Source organism: Carettochelys insculpta, chromosome 21, assembly GCF_033958435.1.
Source record: "Carettochelys insculpta isolate YL-2023 chromosome 21, ASM3395843v1, whole genome shotgun sequence".
Classification (NCBI taxonomy): domain Eukaryota; kingdom Metazoa; phylum Chordata; order Testudines; family Carettochelyidae; genus Carettochelys; species Carettochelys insculpta.
Window position 1 is genome coordinate 11,260,532 of NC_134157.1, and position 16,163 is coordinate 11,276,694.

General features: G+C 57.6%; 1 protein-coding gene across 1 annotated transcript; it reads right to left on the reverse strand.

Annotated features, from left to right (window-relative positions):
- Positions 1 to 15,957, reverse strand: CERCAM (cerebral endothelial cell adhesion molecule). The gene is made up of 13 exons (XM_075015168.1): positions 15,714 to 15,957; positions 12,236 to 12,346; positions 11,096 to 11,213; positions 10,165 to 10,299; positions 9,355 to 9,559; positions 8,848 to 8,967; positions 8,197 to 8,273; positions 6,715 to 6,821; positions 5,910 to 6,042; positions 5,484 to 5,611; positions 4,941 to 5,144; positions 2,841 to 3,088; positions 1 to 1,010 (listed from the first exon to the last, which is right to left on the reverse strand). Exons 1-12 carry the CDS (start codon positions 15,923 to 15,925, stop codon positions 2,851 to 2,853), a joined length of 1,788 nt encoding a protein of 595 aa, XP_074871269.1. The 5' UTR covers positions 15,926 to 15,957; the 3' UTR covers positions 1 to 1,010; positions 2,841 to 2,850.
- Between the last annotated feature and the right edge of the window lie 206 nt (positions 15,958 to 16,163).

Genomic DNA, 16,163 nt, shown 5'->3' on the forward strand with positions numbered 1-16,163 from the left:
CCTACACGGGAGTAGCTTCTTCCCCTTCCTCTGTAGCATTCGGAGGCAAATCACTAGGCACTGGCCGTGCATTGCACGAGGAGGAAGGGGAGTGATCTGGGCATTGCAGATTATTGTACACGTACGTGCCCCATGTCCTGAGCAGGAGAGATCAAATGCAATACACACTAGAGAACACTAGAGGGGGCTACAGAGAACAAAGAGATGGTGATGAAGGAGGAGTGAGTTGGTTTAAATAAAGCCCAGTTTAATCCTCTTGATGGCTGGCTTATTTGAGTCAAAACAGGCTGCACATGAGAGAAAACCCAGCTGGCAAAATGCAGAGAGAACTCCAAGTTGCAATCAGCTGGGCCGATCTTTGCATTACTTCTGACCTGCACTGGATTCTCCCCCTACAACTCTGGAAGTCTGGGACAAGGCACTGCCTCTTCAGCAGTTCTCAGGCACCCCCCACCTCACATTGAGGTGCCACGGCAAGGCATGCAGGCTGGGGATCAGCTCCGAGTGAGGGCGGAGAAGAGAAGGAGTTTGATTCCATTGGAGTTGATCAGATAGGACAACATCTAGACAAGTATTACCAAAGAATCACAGCCGTTGGCTCTAACACACACCCCCAACTCCACAGCCAGGCAGCTCTCGGCAGAGCTGGCTCCTGCAGGAAGGAGCTCAGTCTGAAAGTACCAGACAAGCCAATACCTGGAAGGCTACTGAGCCTCGTGCATCTGCAAACAGTTCTGTGCTTTCAGACAGAGGCACCAGTAGAGATGGGGAAGAAGCAGTAGGTAAAACCAAAAGCTCCACCCTCTAGCAGAGTTGTTTGGACAGTCAAACTTGGTCCCCCTCGGTCCAATCCAAGCCTATGGTCTGTGACTGTAGGCCCAGGTTAAGCACCCCCCTTTGGTCACACAAGCACAGCTGCATCTCTCAGACGGTAGCCAGTGGAATCTGCAGCAGGGCAGAGTGGCTCACAGTGTTGCTCCTTTGTAGCGGTCATGGAATGGGAAGCATCCCTGGAAAAGGAAACGAGAACCCAGTGTCACTGGTGCAAGCTGGGATTGTGCCATTGTGGGGAGCCAGGTCCCTGTGCTGATGTGGGGCCAGGCTGCAAAAATCAACAGTTTAGTGTCCCAAATGCTCCCTGTTTATGCACTGAGCTTCCCCGTGTGCCGCATTAAGCTTGTCTCCCTGTTCATTGCAAGACGGCCTGGCTGTGTGGCTGGACATCTCAGGGAGATGGCCACCCAGAAGAGAAAGCGTGACTGGGCCATGCAGAGCAGATTCTGCTCTGCCCACAAAGAGGGTCCCTCCCATCAGGATGGAGATCCAGTGGCAGGAATCTGCCGGGGGGAAACTTGCGACATGCAGCAGAGGTTCTGTGGATGGATGTGGGACTTCAGTGTGCAGCTCAGGAACCCCACCCCACAGCCACTGTCCGCCAGGGTATTAACCAATACACAACCGGAGAGCGAAGGGGTAAAGCGATCCCACTCTGTGGGACACTCCCCAGACGCAGCAGCAGATTCAGGCTGGAGTCACAGCAGGTACTCTGCGTGGCTCACCTAACGCTCAGCCAGGGCCACGTACAAGTCTGCATGCGAGGAATAGTCTCTTCCACTTCTGTGGTGCAGCCACCTCTGGGGAGCAGAATGCCAAGAGAGGGTATGTACTGGCACACTACAGCCCAGGCTATGTGCCTGACCCACCATGTGCTGACCATGGAAACAAGGCCAGGTTCTTTTTGTTTCAAGCCTTGTCCAGTTCATTTGCTCCTACTTGGAGCCCTTCGCTGCTAGACTTCTGCCCAGGGATCATTTCCCGCTAGCACAAAACTGCCAGACAGAAGGGCTTTGTCATGGAAATTCCAATGAGGATTAACGATTGCTGTGCTAAGTTTGGGACAGACAAAGCATCAGTTTGCACCAGGGCTGCTCTGCAGTCTGGCATCAACACTCTCTCATTTTCCAATTACAGAGCAAGCTCCGTGAAATACACCAGCCAGCCTCCCACACCTGCAGGAAGCCAACTGAGCTGCGAGCGTGTCAGGCGCATGTTGGGATGCCAGGAACGACGTGCTCTCCCCTCACCGCCTCTGCCTCAGGAGTTCCAAGCACTTCACAGGCAACAGCTAAATGTGGCCTCTCCCCTCCTCTGGGAAGCAGAGGTACCTCATCCCCATTTTACACACAGTAGTAAGTGACTTGCCCAAGGTCACAGAGCAAATCAGTGGCAGTCAGGACTAGAGCCTGGCAAGCCGGATGCTCAGTCCCCTCCCCTAGCCAGTGGATAACACTGCCTCCCAAAAGTACTCTGAACACTGATGTGACATCCTATGTTTCCAGTCCGTATCTCCCTTCCATGACCTCAACCCTGGGGATGCAGAAAAAGGGATTTGTCCCTAACATCGCAAGAGCAGGTCTGGGTCAGAACCCTGGGGAAGGGTGAGTGTCAGCCCCCAGTTCTCTTGCACAGGAGAGCACCAAGTATTCAGGGAGCAGCGGGACATCCCAGCCACTCCCTCAAGGACAGCTCAAAGAGGCTGTGGTCTTGCCCTTCAAGCACTGACTCAGGAATCCTGGGTTCTGTTCACCTGCCACTGACCTACTGCCCAAGCACAGGCCAGTTCAGTGCTTTGGTTTGACCTACGCTAGAGGAAGGAGGGTGGGGGACTAAATTCCTTGGTGGCCGTCGGGTGCTTTGAGTGGGGTAGGGGAAGGGAAAGGTGCTGCTGACGAGCAGGGAGATTTCAGACACGTTCGCAGGGCAGCTTCTCCTGGCAGCCAATTTCTGGCCATACAAACCCATGAACTGGCTTGGTTACACACATACTCTGCAGCGCTTACCAGGCTGACGTTACAGCTCGTCCCGGCCGGTGGAGCGGAAGGAATGGCCAGCGTTCCTTTGGGAACCTTTCAGTGTCTTCTGCGAGCCGCTCCAGCCCGTTGTCTTGGTGTCATCATCCCAGATGGTGGATGTTTCCGTATCGCTGAGCCACTCGGCATCCCCGGTGTAGTGAGTGGGGTAAGCCAGCAGGGGGTGGACCGAGTACACCAGCAGGTCTCGTTTAGCAAAATGCTTCTTGTAATCCTCGCTAGGAAAGAGAGAGAGGAAAATCCAAGTGGCTGGGTCAAAACCCCAAGGGGGCTGGGGAACACACGCTGTGAGCCCCAGGAACGCCAGGGCCGGCCTGCAGCTGTGGGGGAAGCGGAGCCCCTGGCCTCTCTAACGCTGCTCTTTGGGCCTCTGACACCGAAGAGAAAGTGCCCTGAGACCCGGCACCGAGAGGGACCATCCGAAGCATTTCCTGTTGGGCCTGGGAGCCCAGAACGCCGGGCAGGCTCCTGGTTCAGTGACAATCTGTAGGTGAGAGGAATTCGCCCATCCCCCCCCTCACAGAACAGCTCTAACCACAGCCAAAGTGCTTCGCTCGGCTGGGGCTGACTGCCCAGGAACATGCTTCTTGGCATCCACGGCAGAGCTGGGCCGTTCCCAGGCTCCTCGTTAAACTCCAGCAAACAAGGAATCCCGCGATGAGCTCAGCCTGCCGCCTGCGAGGGCGGCCAGACTGTGGGAGGGGCTGGAACGGGATGCTGGGCAGCCAGCAGCCTCCTCATAGGGCAGATGCCTCCTCTCCTCTTGGGAGGCTCATGGCAATTTCTGCCCCCAATACCCTGCACCCCAGCAGCCCCATGGCAGGGTTCCTGGCAGCCCTTAGTTGGACTGGAGCTCTCCCCACCCCCGGGGCCGTTCCCATCACATCCAGCTCCACAGCTGGCCCAGCACCTGCCTTGTGCGTCAGCTCAGACCAAGGCCTCCTGCAGAGCCGGGTGCTCGGCTAGTCCCAGTTAGGCCATTGGGCTGACCCAGTGCCAGACAAGACTGGGCTGCCGTTATTCGAGCTAGCTGGGGACTTGGAACGGTTCCTGGTGCACGCCCAGGGCTTTCTCTGGCCACCTTCCCTCTCCCTCCATTCTTTTAATCCCTGTTTCCCTATCTCCCTCCTTCTCCCCCCGCGCCCCACCCGAGGCCGGCCAGAGGGGCAGGCAGTCAGCACTCCATGGCAACAGCCTGAGTGGAATCTGACAGCACTTCAGTCTGAGCCACACGGCCACCCTGGAGAGGTGGGAGACGTCCGGGGGCCATGGCTATGGTGGGCCTGCACAGTGCGTGGAGCTGGATGGGAGACAATGCAGGAGGGAGCCGGGGGCCTTGACCGCAGGCTGCATTTACAGCCTGGGGTCTGGAAAGGCGCTGCCATCCCCAGACAAGCCTGCGCCCTCACACCTGCATGCACAGACTCCCTGGCCACAAAAACTACACTCTCCGGTCCACCAGGCATTCCAGTGGTCCTGGTTCTCCCGCTCAGCCCCTGCGTGTGATTTCAGTGCGGCTGAACAGCGTCTGGCCAAAAGCTCTGGAGTCCTCTGCCTACCCCGGCACACAGGCAGAGTCAGAGCCAGCGCCTCTGCGGCTGGCCTGCCCCTAACCGGGGGCAGAAGAGCCCCACAGCCCAGCCAGGGGCAGCGTGGGGGAGAAATCAGTGGCGCTAAGCTCATCTCACACCAGCCCTTGTTTGGCTGTTCTCTCAGCGCTGAGCCCTCCTCCCCGACAGCTCGCTGACAGCCCTTTTCCACAGACCGGCGCGCGGCCACAACCGAGGGGGATGAGCTCACGGGAACAGATGTTTTCCGCCAGCGCACGAGTAACGCTGGCTGGAGGGGGGCTGGGGACACGCACATGTTTCTTCACTTATGCGGCCGAGCTGCTCACAGAGCCCGAGCTGCAAACCAGACTAGACGGACTGACACCCGACTGGGAAGGGAAACAGAAGCAAACCCGCTTCGAGGAGCTGGGGGGTGTCTGAATAGACTGGAGATCCCCCCAGCCCTGGGGTTTCCCCTTCTCAGCCAGCACCAGGAGCAGCAGCCAGAGCCCATCCTTACTTGGGGTGCTTGTCATACATGATGGGCAGGAACTCATCCACCGGCAGCATTCTGGACAGGGGCTCAGCCGCGACCAGCTTCTGGGCCCCCTGCTGGGAGATGATGTAAGCCAGGGTCCAGTAGGAATATTCAGCCACCACCAGGTTCCGCACATCCTCCACTGGCTCCTCGTCCTCCGAGGTCACCTGCTTCCTGCCCAGGTAGCTGCAGAGGCAAGAGCAGCCCCTCAGCTGAGGGAAGGAGCCCGGCCCGCAGCAATCCCAGGTGGTGGACAGGCTGCCAGGGACTGGGTGCAGACTTGTCTCCAGAAGGCGGGTGCCAACCAGCAATGGGGCTCAGAACACCAGCCCTGGCCAGGGGCATTCGCCGGTCTGAAAGCAGGAGCCAGCATCAGAGGTACTAACCCACAGGGGAGCAGGCAAGGGACCCCCAGACCGTGTGGGGAGAGTCCACCAGTGACAGCACTCGGAAGGCAAGCTTGGGATGAGCCCCCCGCCCAGCCCTGCCCCTCCCCCTGCCCCAATGCGGGCTGACCCAACGTACATCAGGTCCCAGTCCAGCTGTGCCCACTCCAGCTCCTCCATCAGCCGCGTCAGCCGCACCTTGAAATAGGCCTCAAAGCGCACGTCATCCTCAAACACCACCACTTTCTCCAGCCCCCGCGCCACAATCTGCAGGGAGAGCCCGAGCAGCTGTCGTTACAGGCCCTGACACTCCCTCCTAGACCCCCTTCCCTAGGGCAGTGGCACCAGGTCTGGTTGGGGCTTGCGGTAACGAATCCCCCCTCCCCAAGAACAGCGGTGCAGGGGAAAGGAGATACCCCTGTGCCAGGGGCTCCGACGGAGGGCACCATGCCAGCCAGGCAGAGGCAGAGTCCATCTCTCACTCTGTACAATGGCCAGTGCCTCGGGGCCCCCATGGCGTTAGCATTATCTCCCTCCCGCCCGCATGCTTATCGTCTTCCTTTACCTCTTTCCAGATGTAATAATGGCTGAGGAAGCAGCCGACCTCCCCCTTGGTGAGCGTCCTGCCAGAGAAGGGGTCATAGTACCCTGGGAGCAGGTCCACACCCAGGTTCTTAATGTCACTGCTGTTCAGGGCGCTGGAGGTGAGAGGCCGTGGTTAGGGAACAATCCTGCACTGGCTGGAGGATGGATGATGGCCATGATAGAACCTTCCCATCTCTAATTCCCACTATCCTGCACACCAGAATAACAACAGTTCTTCTGTCCCAGCTCCTGGCCCAGTCAAATCCAGGCACCACGCCCCGAGGGGAGCTCGCCCACTGACAAGAGCTAGTGCCAACCTGGGGCAGGCTATTCCTAGCGAAGGTGAGGCCCTTTCCCCTGTAAACGCCTCAAGGAAGGGGCCTGGCCACACCTGGTGGAGATGGGACTCTCCAGCACAGCTCCCTGGGGCGAGGCCTGACGGGTGCAGAGGATGTGGCAGGCTGAGGCCCAAACTAGGGACTCGTGTGTAGCTTTGGCAGAGGACACTTCTTACCACGTCTGACATCTGCCTCTTTATTGCCCTGCTCAGGAGAGAATCTAGGTGACAACGTCCAGTGTTGTCCACCTCTGCATCCCCATCTAGTAGAATTTCCCCATTTACTTGCATGAGCAGTGTCCTAACGCATCCCCTGGCCCAACCCAATGCAGTAGTGAGAGCGCTAAGCTTCAGCTTCAAGAAACCTGCTGGCCCCCTCCCGCTCCCTGGGGTCCGAGCATCCCACCCGCACCATGGCAAAGCTGGGTAAGGAGCCCAGAGCAATCACCTCCCATCCACAGCATCCACCACCAGTGCGTCTATCTCCAGCTCATACAGAGAGCTCAGCATCCGCTGGCGCCGGTCTGGCCGCCGCACCAAGTTAATCAGGAAAATCTAAAGACAATCAAATACCAAAGGGGGTGGGATGAAAATCCAGAATGAACTGGACAAACTGGAGAAATGGTCAGAAGTAAAGAAGATGAAATTCAAGGAGGACAAGGGCGAAGGAGCAGTCAGTTGCACACACGCTAAAGGGACCTGGGAGTCATAGGGGACCAGAAGCTAAATGTGTGTGAACACTGCTGCAAAGAGAAGCAAACATCATTCTGGGAAGTATCAGCAGGAGGGCTGTAGGAAGACAGGAGAAATAAATTCTTCCGCTCTACTCTGCATTGCTTAGGCCTCAGCCAAAGTATTTTGTCTAGTTCTGTGTGCCGCGTTTCAGGAAAGATGTGGACAAACTGGAAGAAAGCCCAGAGAAGAAAGCAACAACTATAATTAAAGGTGTAGAGAACATGACCCATGAGGGAAGACTGAATGCAGAGGGTTTGTTGGACTGTAGAAAAGAAACCTGGACAGGAGGCACATGATAATAGTTTTCAAGTACATAAAAGGTTTTTTCAAGGAGGGACAAAAATTGTTCTCCTTCACCTCTCAGGACAGAACAAGCAGCAACAGGCTTAAATTTCAGCAAGGGAGGTTTAGCAAAAACTTCCTGTCATGCACTGGCATAAACTGCATCGGGAAGTTGTGGAATCTCCATTGTTAGGAGATTTTAAAGAGCAAATTAGACAAACACCTATCCAGGAGGGTCTAGATAACACATGAGCACAAGGGACTGGGCACTCTGACCTCTCCAAGTCCCTTCCACTCCAGAAACTAACAGCTGAGACACCCAGGGAGGGGCACTGTCTCACAATCGATCACCAAGGGGCAGGAGACACCGTCTATATTGGGTTCTTTCATCCAGTGATGGGCAGGCCATTGTGATTGGAGGGCACAGGACACACAAACACAGAGGATGGACAAAGCTCTATCCCAGCTGGGCATGAGGAGGGAACAAGCGCCACTCCATGACGAGGGTGGTGAAGGATGGGCCCTTGCCAGCTCCCTCCTTTTTGAAGCAACAGCAGAACCGTTCTGCACAGTGGGAGCTCAGGGGGACCTCTGCTCATGGGACATGGCCTCCTGTAAGGTCTCCCTCACCAACCACACATTCTCTCCCACGAGCCAGCTCTGCACCAGGCCCCAGCGTGCTGTCCCTGGTGTCCCAGCATGGGGGTTTAACGGTGCATCCACAGGCTGCCCGTCAAGGGATGTTGCATGTCCTTCACCCAGCAGTGGGCACCTGAGCAGCCTGCTCTCCTGAGCTAGGGACACCTCACATCACCCTGCAGGGCACAGGGACTGGGAGGGACAATAGCCACCATGAGGGTGTTGTGCTGGGCAGGGAGGGCAAATGTGCTCTCGCTTGCCGCCAGGTGCTCACCTCATCAAAGCCCATTTTCCCGAGGTGCTTGGGGCGGAGGGAAACGTGCTCGGAGGGGTACATCGGAGGGCCATCCACTGCAAGAGACAGAGCACAGAGCTAAGTGGGAATCACTGCCCCCACAGCCTTCGCTCCAGGGGTCCACAGCTGTGTCACTGCCTCACCAAACGCAGCTGGGCGTGGGGGCTGCCCCCGCATTCACTACACCGCAGACTGGAGCTGGCCTGACAGCTGGGAAGGCTCAAGTGCTCTGAGCCCACCAGAAGGGTACAGGCTGAGCACAGCCCCCCAGTCAGAGGGCCTCGCAGCTGAGCTGGGGCCTTCCATCTTCCACAGCCCATTCAACCCTTGGGCTTGTAGCTGTGACCCCAGCAAGAAAGCCAGGGAGCCCCTTACAGCAGGACGCCCACCTGGGCCCATGCACTTCCCTCATACCGGGTGGGGCGACTGCCAAAGTGACAGCAATCGCTTACGCTTGGTCTGTCAGCGCTGCAGACCAACACACGCCCGGGGTAAGCGGGTGAAACTCTGCCCCTTCCAGGGCAGCGGCACCCGCCAAGGCTGATCCACGCCACACTGGGATCCAAGCCCCAGGGACTGCCCCCTTCTTCCCCCAGTGCCAGTGCCAGTGCCGGGGCCCCGAGCCCTCACCCATGGCTTCCAAGATGAGGTGCACAAAGTTGATGTGTTCGTCCTCTAGTGTCTGATGCGACTTCACCGGCACATTGATGTAGCCAAACCGCTCCTGGTTGCACACGAAGATCCAGACACCTGCAAGGCAGCAGCAGCCAGAATAGCCTCAGGCTGCCCCTGCTCACAACCCGTCCGCTGAGAACTCTGCACTCCAGCCTTCCCCATGTGCTCTGTGTCAGCCAGCACCGCCTCCACCCACCACTCTGCCCTGGGCAAAGGGGCTGTGCAGGACCCGCCTGGGGCAGGAGACGGCTCCTCGGGAAATCCCTGCTCTTTTGCACCCTTACGTTCCACATCCGCATGGGCATAGACTCAAATTCCCCAGCAAACAGGCCTCTGGCCTCGACCCCCTGCCCATCCCCCGGCCATGGGATGCCTGGGGTCCCCCAGAAAGGAGCAAGTCCGACTCGCTGCAGGGCCTCCGCCCCGTCCTCTCCTCGGCTGTCCCTTCCCGCGGGCCCTCACCAGCAGCTTGGCAGGAGTAGGCGAAGACGATGATGTCGTCGAAGGGCCAGGTGTAGTTGGGGTGGGGCGGGTGGAAGGCGAGCTGGGAGGTCCCCTCTTTTCGCAGGTCAAGCAGGAAGGTGCCGTACACCATGGGGACGATGAAGCAGCCCACGCGCTGGCGGTTCTTGGTGGGGAAATAGTCTGCCGTCCTGCGGTAGTAACCCTGGGAAATACCGGCACAGAGGGGAGCCGTGTGTGCATGGAATTCCCACTGACCGGACCCACAGGGCCATCAAAGCAGCACGTCTGCCCCACCTACCGGAGCCAGGAAGGGCTCCAGCATGGAGCACTGCCTCACAGCCAGGTCCCCACGGCGCCAAGCCAGGCCCCAGGCCACCCTGAGACACATAAATGGAGCCATGGGGCTGGCAGCACAGCCCTGCCATGTGGGGTCTAAGTCAGAAGCTTCCCAGGGCTCTAGGAGACAGCAGAGCTCATGTGAAAGGAGGGAGCTGGGCAGGTGGCACCCAGCCCAGAAGGCACCAGTGGAATTTCTTGGAGGAAGCAGCAGCCTGAATGGACTGAGCGACTTGGTTTCGAGACCTTGGGCTCAGAAACAACCCTGGGCTGGTCGGGACACCCAGGGGGCTGGGGAGGTGCTTTGAGGGAGGTTCCTCACACAGGAATTTTACAGTTCACTTCCTAGGCTGAAGAGGTTTTGGGGCTGTGCTTAAGGGAGCAGACGTTCTCCCAGACCTGCCCTATGTCCATGGAGAACGGCGGGACTGGGGCACCCCAGGGGATAATACCCCACCCCAGGCAGCTCACCTGAGGAGTTATCCCACACCAGAAATTGGAGTAGTACGTCTGGGAGTCCAGCATGGGAGCGACCACTGACTTGTTCTGCAAGATCAGGAACCTCAGAGTCTGATTGTTGGTCAGGATGCTGTCCGCGTCAGTGAGCTAGTGGCGGAAACACGTCCTCCTTAGTGGGAGCAACAGGCTCGAATCAGGGCCTGCACCTACCCCACACAAGACATCAGGGAGGCAAGTGACCTGTAGGGTGCTAGGACGGAGAGCGCTGGCCTGGCCAGGCAGGGCACCATGCCTCTCTGGGAAGCTCCAGGATTCTCCTGAGCCCTCATCCTCCAGCTTCTCAGCCAAGGATCAAAACCTTGGAGGGTATTGTCCTAGCGGGGCCTCTCTCGGACAGCCCTGCTGGGCACAGGGGAGTGACCTTATCTGCGGGCGATGTCACTGGAGCACCCACAACAAAACACAGTCATAAGGCTTCAGTTAGGAAGACAACAGCTGTTGTTTCAAAGTAGGCTGGATACACCCCCAGAGAATCTGCTGCAAGGAACCATCCTGCCCTGGGTCCCTGGGGGTGGGCAGAGTAGCCTAACAAGGTGCTTCCACCTCTGCTTTCAATGTCTCTGACAAGGAATAACATTGCCCAGGTTGAGCTTTGCAGGAAGGCTGAAATCAACGTTCCTGCTCATCTTTTCCCTCCCAAGTGGGAATTCTTTTCCATCCACATGCAGAATAATTTTTGTCTGCACCGAGGCCTATGCAACTGTGCACCAGCAGTAGAAACAAAACGCCTCGCTATGGGCACTCTGCTAATCAGCTGGGCGGCATTTGACTCTTCCCAGAGAGGCCACATGAGCGTGCCAGTCACAGAGAACACTAGCTAAAATCTCTCCTGTGCTAAAGGGAGGAACGGGGCCCAATGCGTCTAACTCCGGAGTTCTCTTACCAGGAGATAATCAGCTCCTTTGGCCCGGGCAAAGCTCAAAGCTTCCTGCTTGAGCCTCATGACATGTTGATAGCGTTCATCTGTCCAGTGCTTGGGGCCAAGCTCATTGGGGTAAGAGCTGCATCAGGCAAACAAAAAGTTAATAACTTGCACTGGGCTGTGAACTGACTAACTCGCTGCAGGCGTGTGCCGAACAGCCGCGCCACTCAGCCTTGGCAGGATCAGCTCAGTCTTGACTAAGGGCTCATCTTGACTGGGTTTGTTTGGGGAGTTGTCTCTCTGGGGCAGCAGGGGGAGGGATCTGTCCCCCCACCCCTCCCCAGTCCGCAGCCCTTCCACTCGCACAGCCCTGTGACTACCCACCCTGCTCATCCCACAAGCAGCCCAGGCATGTGTGGTGTGGTTCGAGGCTGCCTGAGCCGCCCCAGGTGGGGAGGGGAGAAATATGAGTAACTCACAGATGCAGGCTCAGCATTGGATCAGACCCCAGTGCACACATTCCCAGCGAGGAGACTGTGGAAACAGCCTCTCCCTGTCTCCATCTGTGTGCGAGGCCTCTCGCTCCATCTGTGCATAGGGGCCCCTTGCTCCTGGGGGAGCGCTCCATGCAGCCAGCTCCAGGCAAGAGCGGGACAAGACAGCAGAGAACAGAACTAAGCGCGGCAGGTTTGCAGAGACCAGAACAGGATACGGCACAGATAGCAGCAGACCTGCAATGTGGTGGGCAAACAGCCACCATGCCAAGGCTGCTCACGTCTTTGCCTGGGTGCCACCAAACCGCTGACACTAGAGAAAGTGCTGGGAGAAAACCATCCCCATCCCACCTGGAGGAGAACATCCATGCACCCTGTCCTAGACTGCATCAGAAGCACCATAGGGTAGAAGAGGATGCAAGATGCAAAGATTTGTAAGCCCCAAATGTGAAGCTGCAAACCACCATGTGTACGTAAGAAAAATGCAACAGTGTCATCCTGTAGTCTGAGTGCAGAGCCTTCCCATTCTGTTCCAGCTCTGACGGACTCCCTTGTAGCAAACGTCTCAGCCCCTCTGCGCCTAGGTTTTCCTATGCGCAAAATGGACGAAACACCCTCTGTTAGGACGCGTTGCTATAGCAAGGCCCCAGGAAGCCCTGCATCTTACCGGGGCTCCTCCACAGACTTCCACTCAATGTGGTGATAGTGTTTCTCCATAGCCGTCAGCCATTCCCACAGGATCTCCGTCGTGTTGTCGATATTGTGGTCTGTTGCACACCTGGGAAATCAGCACAGAGAAGAAACATTAGCTCCTTCCCTCCTCCCAGATACATTGCTGGAACCACATGCCGCAGGCGTATGAAATGCAAAAGGAAACCACCAAAGTGGCAGCTCCCAGGAGGCAGCTCTCCCTGCAAATGCCTCTCAACCTCCAAAGCCCATGCAACTGGACATCTGCGGGGAGCTACTGTACAAACAAGGATGCCAGGGAGTTGGGAAGACCCAAGACCTCAGAAGGACACAGGGTACATGAGTAAAGGAGAAGCTGAGCATCTCATGCATAGATCTGACCTTGGTGGCAGAATGGGGGGAAAACCCTCCGACAGTGCCAAGGGATTGCTCAACTGGATCAGAACAACCTTAGTACACCAACTCATTTAGATCACTAGCTCAGAACCCGGAGATCACAAGTGCAAGGCCAGTTTTCGGGGCTTGGGCTTCAGGGGGTGCAGTCTGGAAAGGCTGAGAACCACTTGTCTATATAATCCCAAGTCCTCTGTCCAGCAGCAGCAAGTGTTAGGTGCTTCAGGAGAAGGTGCATGAAAACCCACAGCGGACAATTATGGAATCACCAGCTTGTAGGGGAAGTTTCTTCCTGACCCCTGACAGAGTGTAGCTGGATCATACCCTGAAGCATGAGGGTTTAAATCCAATTTTTAATTCCATCTGATGTCAGCAGCTGTTCTCATCCACAGAAAAACAGGCTCCTCCTAAGCACTCCCAGATGAATGGGAGAACTCCAGGGAAGTGGATTGGATCATCACCTGCATTCATGGACATTGGCCGCATCAGACAGACGGATTGCTGAATATCAAGGAGCAGGATTCCACCAGGCACAGCTCTCAAGACTCCCCACCCTTACCAGCAGCATGCCAATGCTCTGAAACTGGTTCCCTGCTCTCCTTTGTCATAGTGCCAAAACACCCTCTTTCTGCAGGCAGTGGTATCTACTGGCTAATATGGGGGGGTAAGGAACCAGAACACCTAGGTTCTAATCCCTGCTCTGCAAAGAAGTAATTTAGTCTGAGTGCCTCAGCTTCCCCACCTATCAAATGGGGGTTAGACCATCTCTGCAATGCAAAACTACAGATTGAGTTACCAGTTTTCTAATATGGTCCAGATGGGCCAAATTCATCAGTGATGTAACTGCATGGGCCTCAGGACTCAGTTCAGCCCAGGATGTTTCTATCCAGGAACAGGAGCACTTAGACCACCTTGTGAACTCTGTTTCCACCCTTGAGACACTGCTGTTCCTTTAAAAGGAGATATGCGAGCCACCCTGGCACATGCCCTGGCTCCTGCACTATAAATACCTCCTAGGGATGCTGGCACCAGCAAAGGCGGCAAGCAGGAACTTGGTGGAGATTTAACATGTAATTTTAAACAACCAAGTCTCTGCTGCTGAGAGGGAATGTGAAATTACAATTCCTTCCAAACTGCAGACTCTGTGACCAGGCCTCAAGAGGCACACGCTGCCCTGCCCATGCCTGGGCAGCCGCCAAACACAAGGGCTCATTGTCTTCAAACAAGGCTCTTCCCAATGTGGAATTTGCCCATCTCCTTCACTTGCTGTTCCAGTCCTCCTTCTCTCCCCCATTCTCGGTGCAGGCCTGGAACGCTTTACAATAGCACACAAGCGTGCACTCTGTCCAAATCCATGGAGGCCCGTCCAGCCTGCTGGGCTTCCGCAGAACCCAATCAGAGAGACAGGCATTGGGTTGTGTGGGCACCCCCGCTACCCAGCCAAACGCTCCAACATGCCTTAAACGAACCTCAGCTCCCTGTGCCCTGCTGTGTCTCTCTGCGCAGAGCTGTGGGATCAACCCACTGCCTACAACCTCCTTTCCCAGTTCTGTTTTCAGCCCTGCCTTTGTGCCAGGCCCAGGACACAGCCAGGACCCAATGGAAAGTCCTGTTCCAAGGGAGACAGGTGGGGGGACATTAATGTTGGGTATCGCCACTCAGTACCGGTTGTGGCCGGCCAGGTAGTGCAGGCGTGTACATAATGGGAGCGGGCAGGACAGAGCTGCGCAGACCTGCCAATTACACCCAATTACTAGGAAGCCTGAGCCAGAGCACAGTCCGCCAGCTCCATCAGAAAGGCTTAATTGGAGCTGGCTAGGTAAGGCCAAGTCTAAGGAACAGCTGCGGGCCTCATTGGCCAAGGGCTACAGAAAGCTGGGAGGAAGGCAGCAAAGGGGAGAAGTTAGGTTGTGGGTCTGAAGTGCTGTAGAAGGTGGCGAGAACTGATACGAGCAATAAAGGGCGGGGATGAGTTCACCAAAGAAGGTCTCGGGATGCTGTGTGAGGGCAGAAATGGCCCAGGGGCCTGTGTGTACCCTGCTCTGCTCCCCACCCCCCTCACACTCTTCTCATCTTTGCTGCTTTCCTCCCACAGACTCTCTCATGCAAGTGAAACTGTAAGAAATTTAATAATGCCTTTTGGGAATGCCAGGCTCAGCCCTGCCAGCAACCCCTGGCAGTGGGGAGTCTTTGCTGCCAGGGTACTGATTGCTCCTGGAGAGCACCTCCTTCTTCAATACTCCCGTCCACGCACCCCTGAGGTGTGATGCGCTAAGAGGACGGCCAGACCGGTCGTCCCAGGACACGGGATCCCAACACACTGCAGTGACTTCTGTCTGACTGCAGAGCTCAGCGCCCCCAGCACAGCTGCTCCATAGTGCCTCCTGCTGGGAGAAGCTGGGGCTGGGGTCTCCTCCGCAATCTTGTGCTGTGTGCTGGGAATTTCTGCAGTCAGACCAGCAGGAAGCCCTTGAGCGTCTGGGATGGAGGTAAGGACAGAAGAGTTGCCCAGCTCATGCTGCCATTGGGACTGCTGGCTCCCAGACCCCTCATCTGGACACCAGCTGCCACACGGCAAGGAGCCGGGAGGCTCTTTCCAGAGACTCCTGGGGTAACATTTCCCACCAGCTGGCGTCAGAGGCTGTGGGATAGGCCTGGGGCAGCGAAAGCAGCTGGCGTGAGGCTCCCAGCTCCGACCTCTCTGCTCACACGCCAGGGGTGGGTGGTATTAGCCCCAGGACCTGAGGGAGAACATCCCCTCTCGGGGAGGGGCATTTTCTTACATGCCCAGCCCACAACACGGGGCTGCCAGCCTCACTGCTGTGCCACTGCCCAGAGCCCCTTTGAATGGGGCCGGGGATCCCAGACCAGCCCCCCGAGTAAGGGGGCAGACCAGGGATGGTACCAGCCCCCTGGGCCCATCCCCTATCCCTGCGGCCCCCCACAGCACCAGGCTGCCCTGCTTCGCCCTGGCACTAACCCCAGTCCTCGGGCCCTCCCTGTGGGGCCTGGGGGGCGTCCCCGCGTCCTGCCCTCCGGAGGCGCCGAGCCGCGGCCCTTACCAGAGGGAGATGCGCTCCTTGGGGTAGTCCAGGCGCTCCAGGGCCCCCAGGTAGTGGGGCAGCGAGTGCTCCGAGTTGCGGGCCAGGAGGGCGATCACCACGCTGGGCAGCTCCGGCGGCTGCCCGGCGGGGCTGCCCCCTGCCGCCCCCTTCGCGGCGGAGCCCCCCAGCAGCAGGAGCAGGGCGCAGCGCAGCAGCGCGGCGGGGCTCATGGCCGCGGGGAGCGGCGCCAGCCGCCGGGGAGCCGAGCTGGGAGCGGGGCGGGGAAGGGGGCGGGGGAGAGCGGGGCCGGACTGGGATCTGCGCCCGGAGGGGAGGGGAGGGGGCTGTGCCCCGCTGCAGAGCCAACCCTGGGGCTGCCTTAGCTGCCCCGCTGGGGGGGGGGGCTGCACCCCCGCTGCCAGGAGCTGAGTCCCCTGCACAGCTGTACGACTGGCCTTGTCCCCTTTC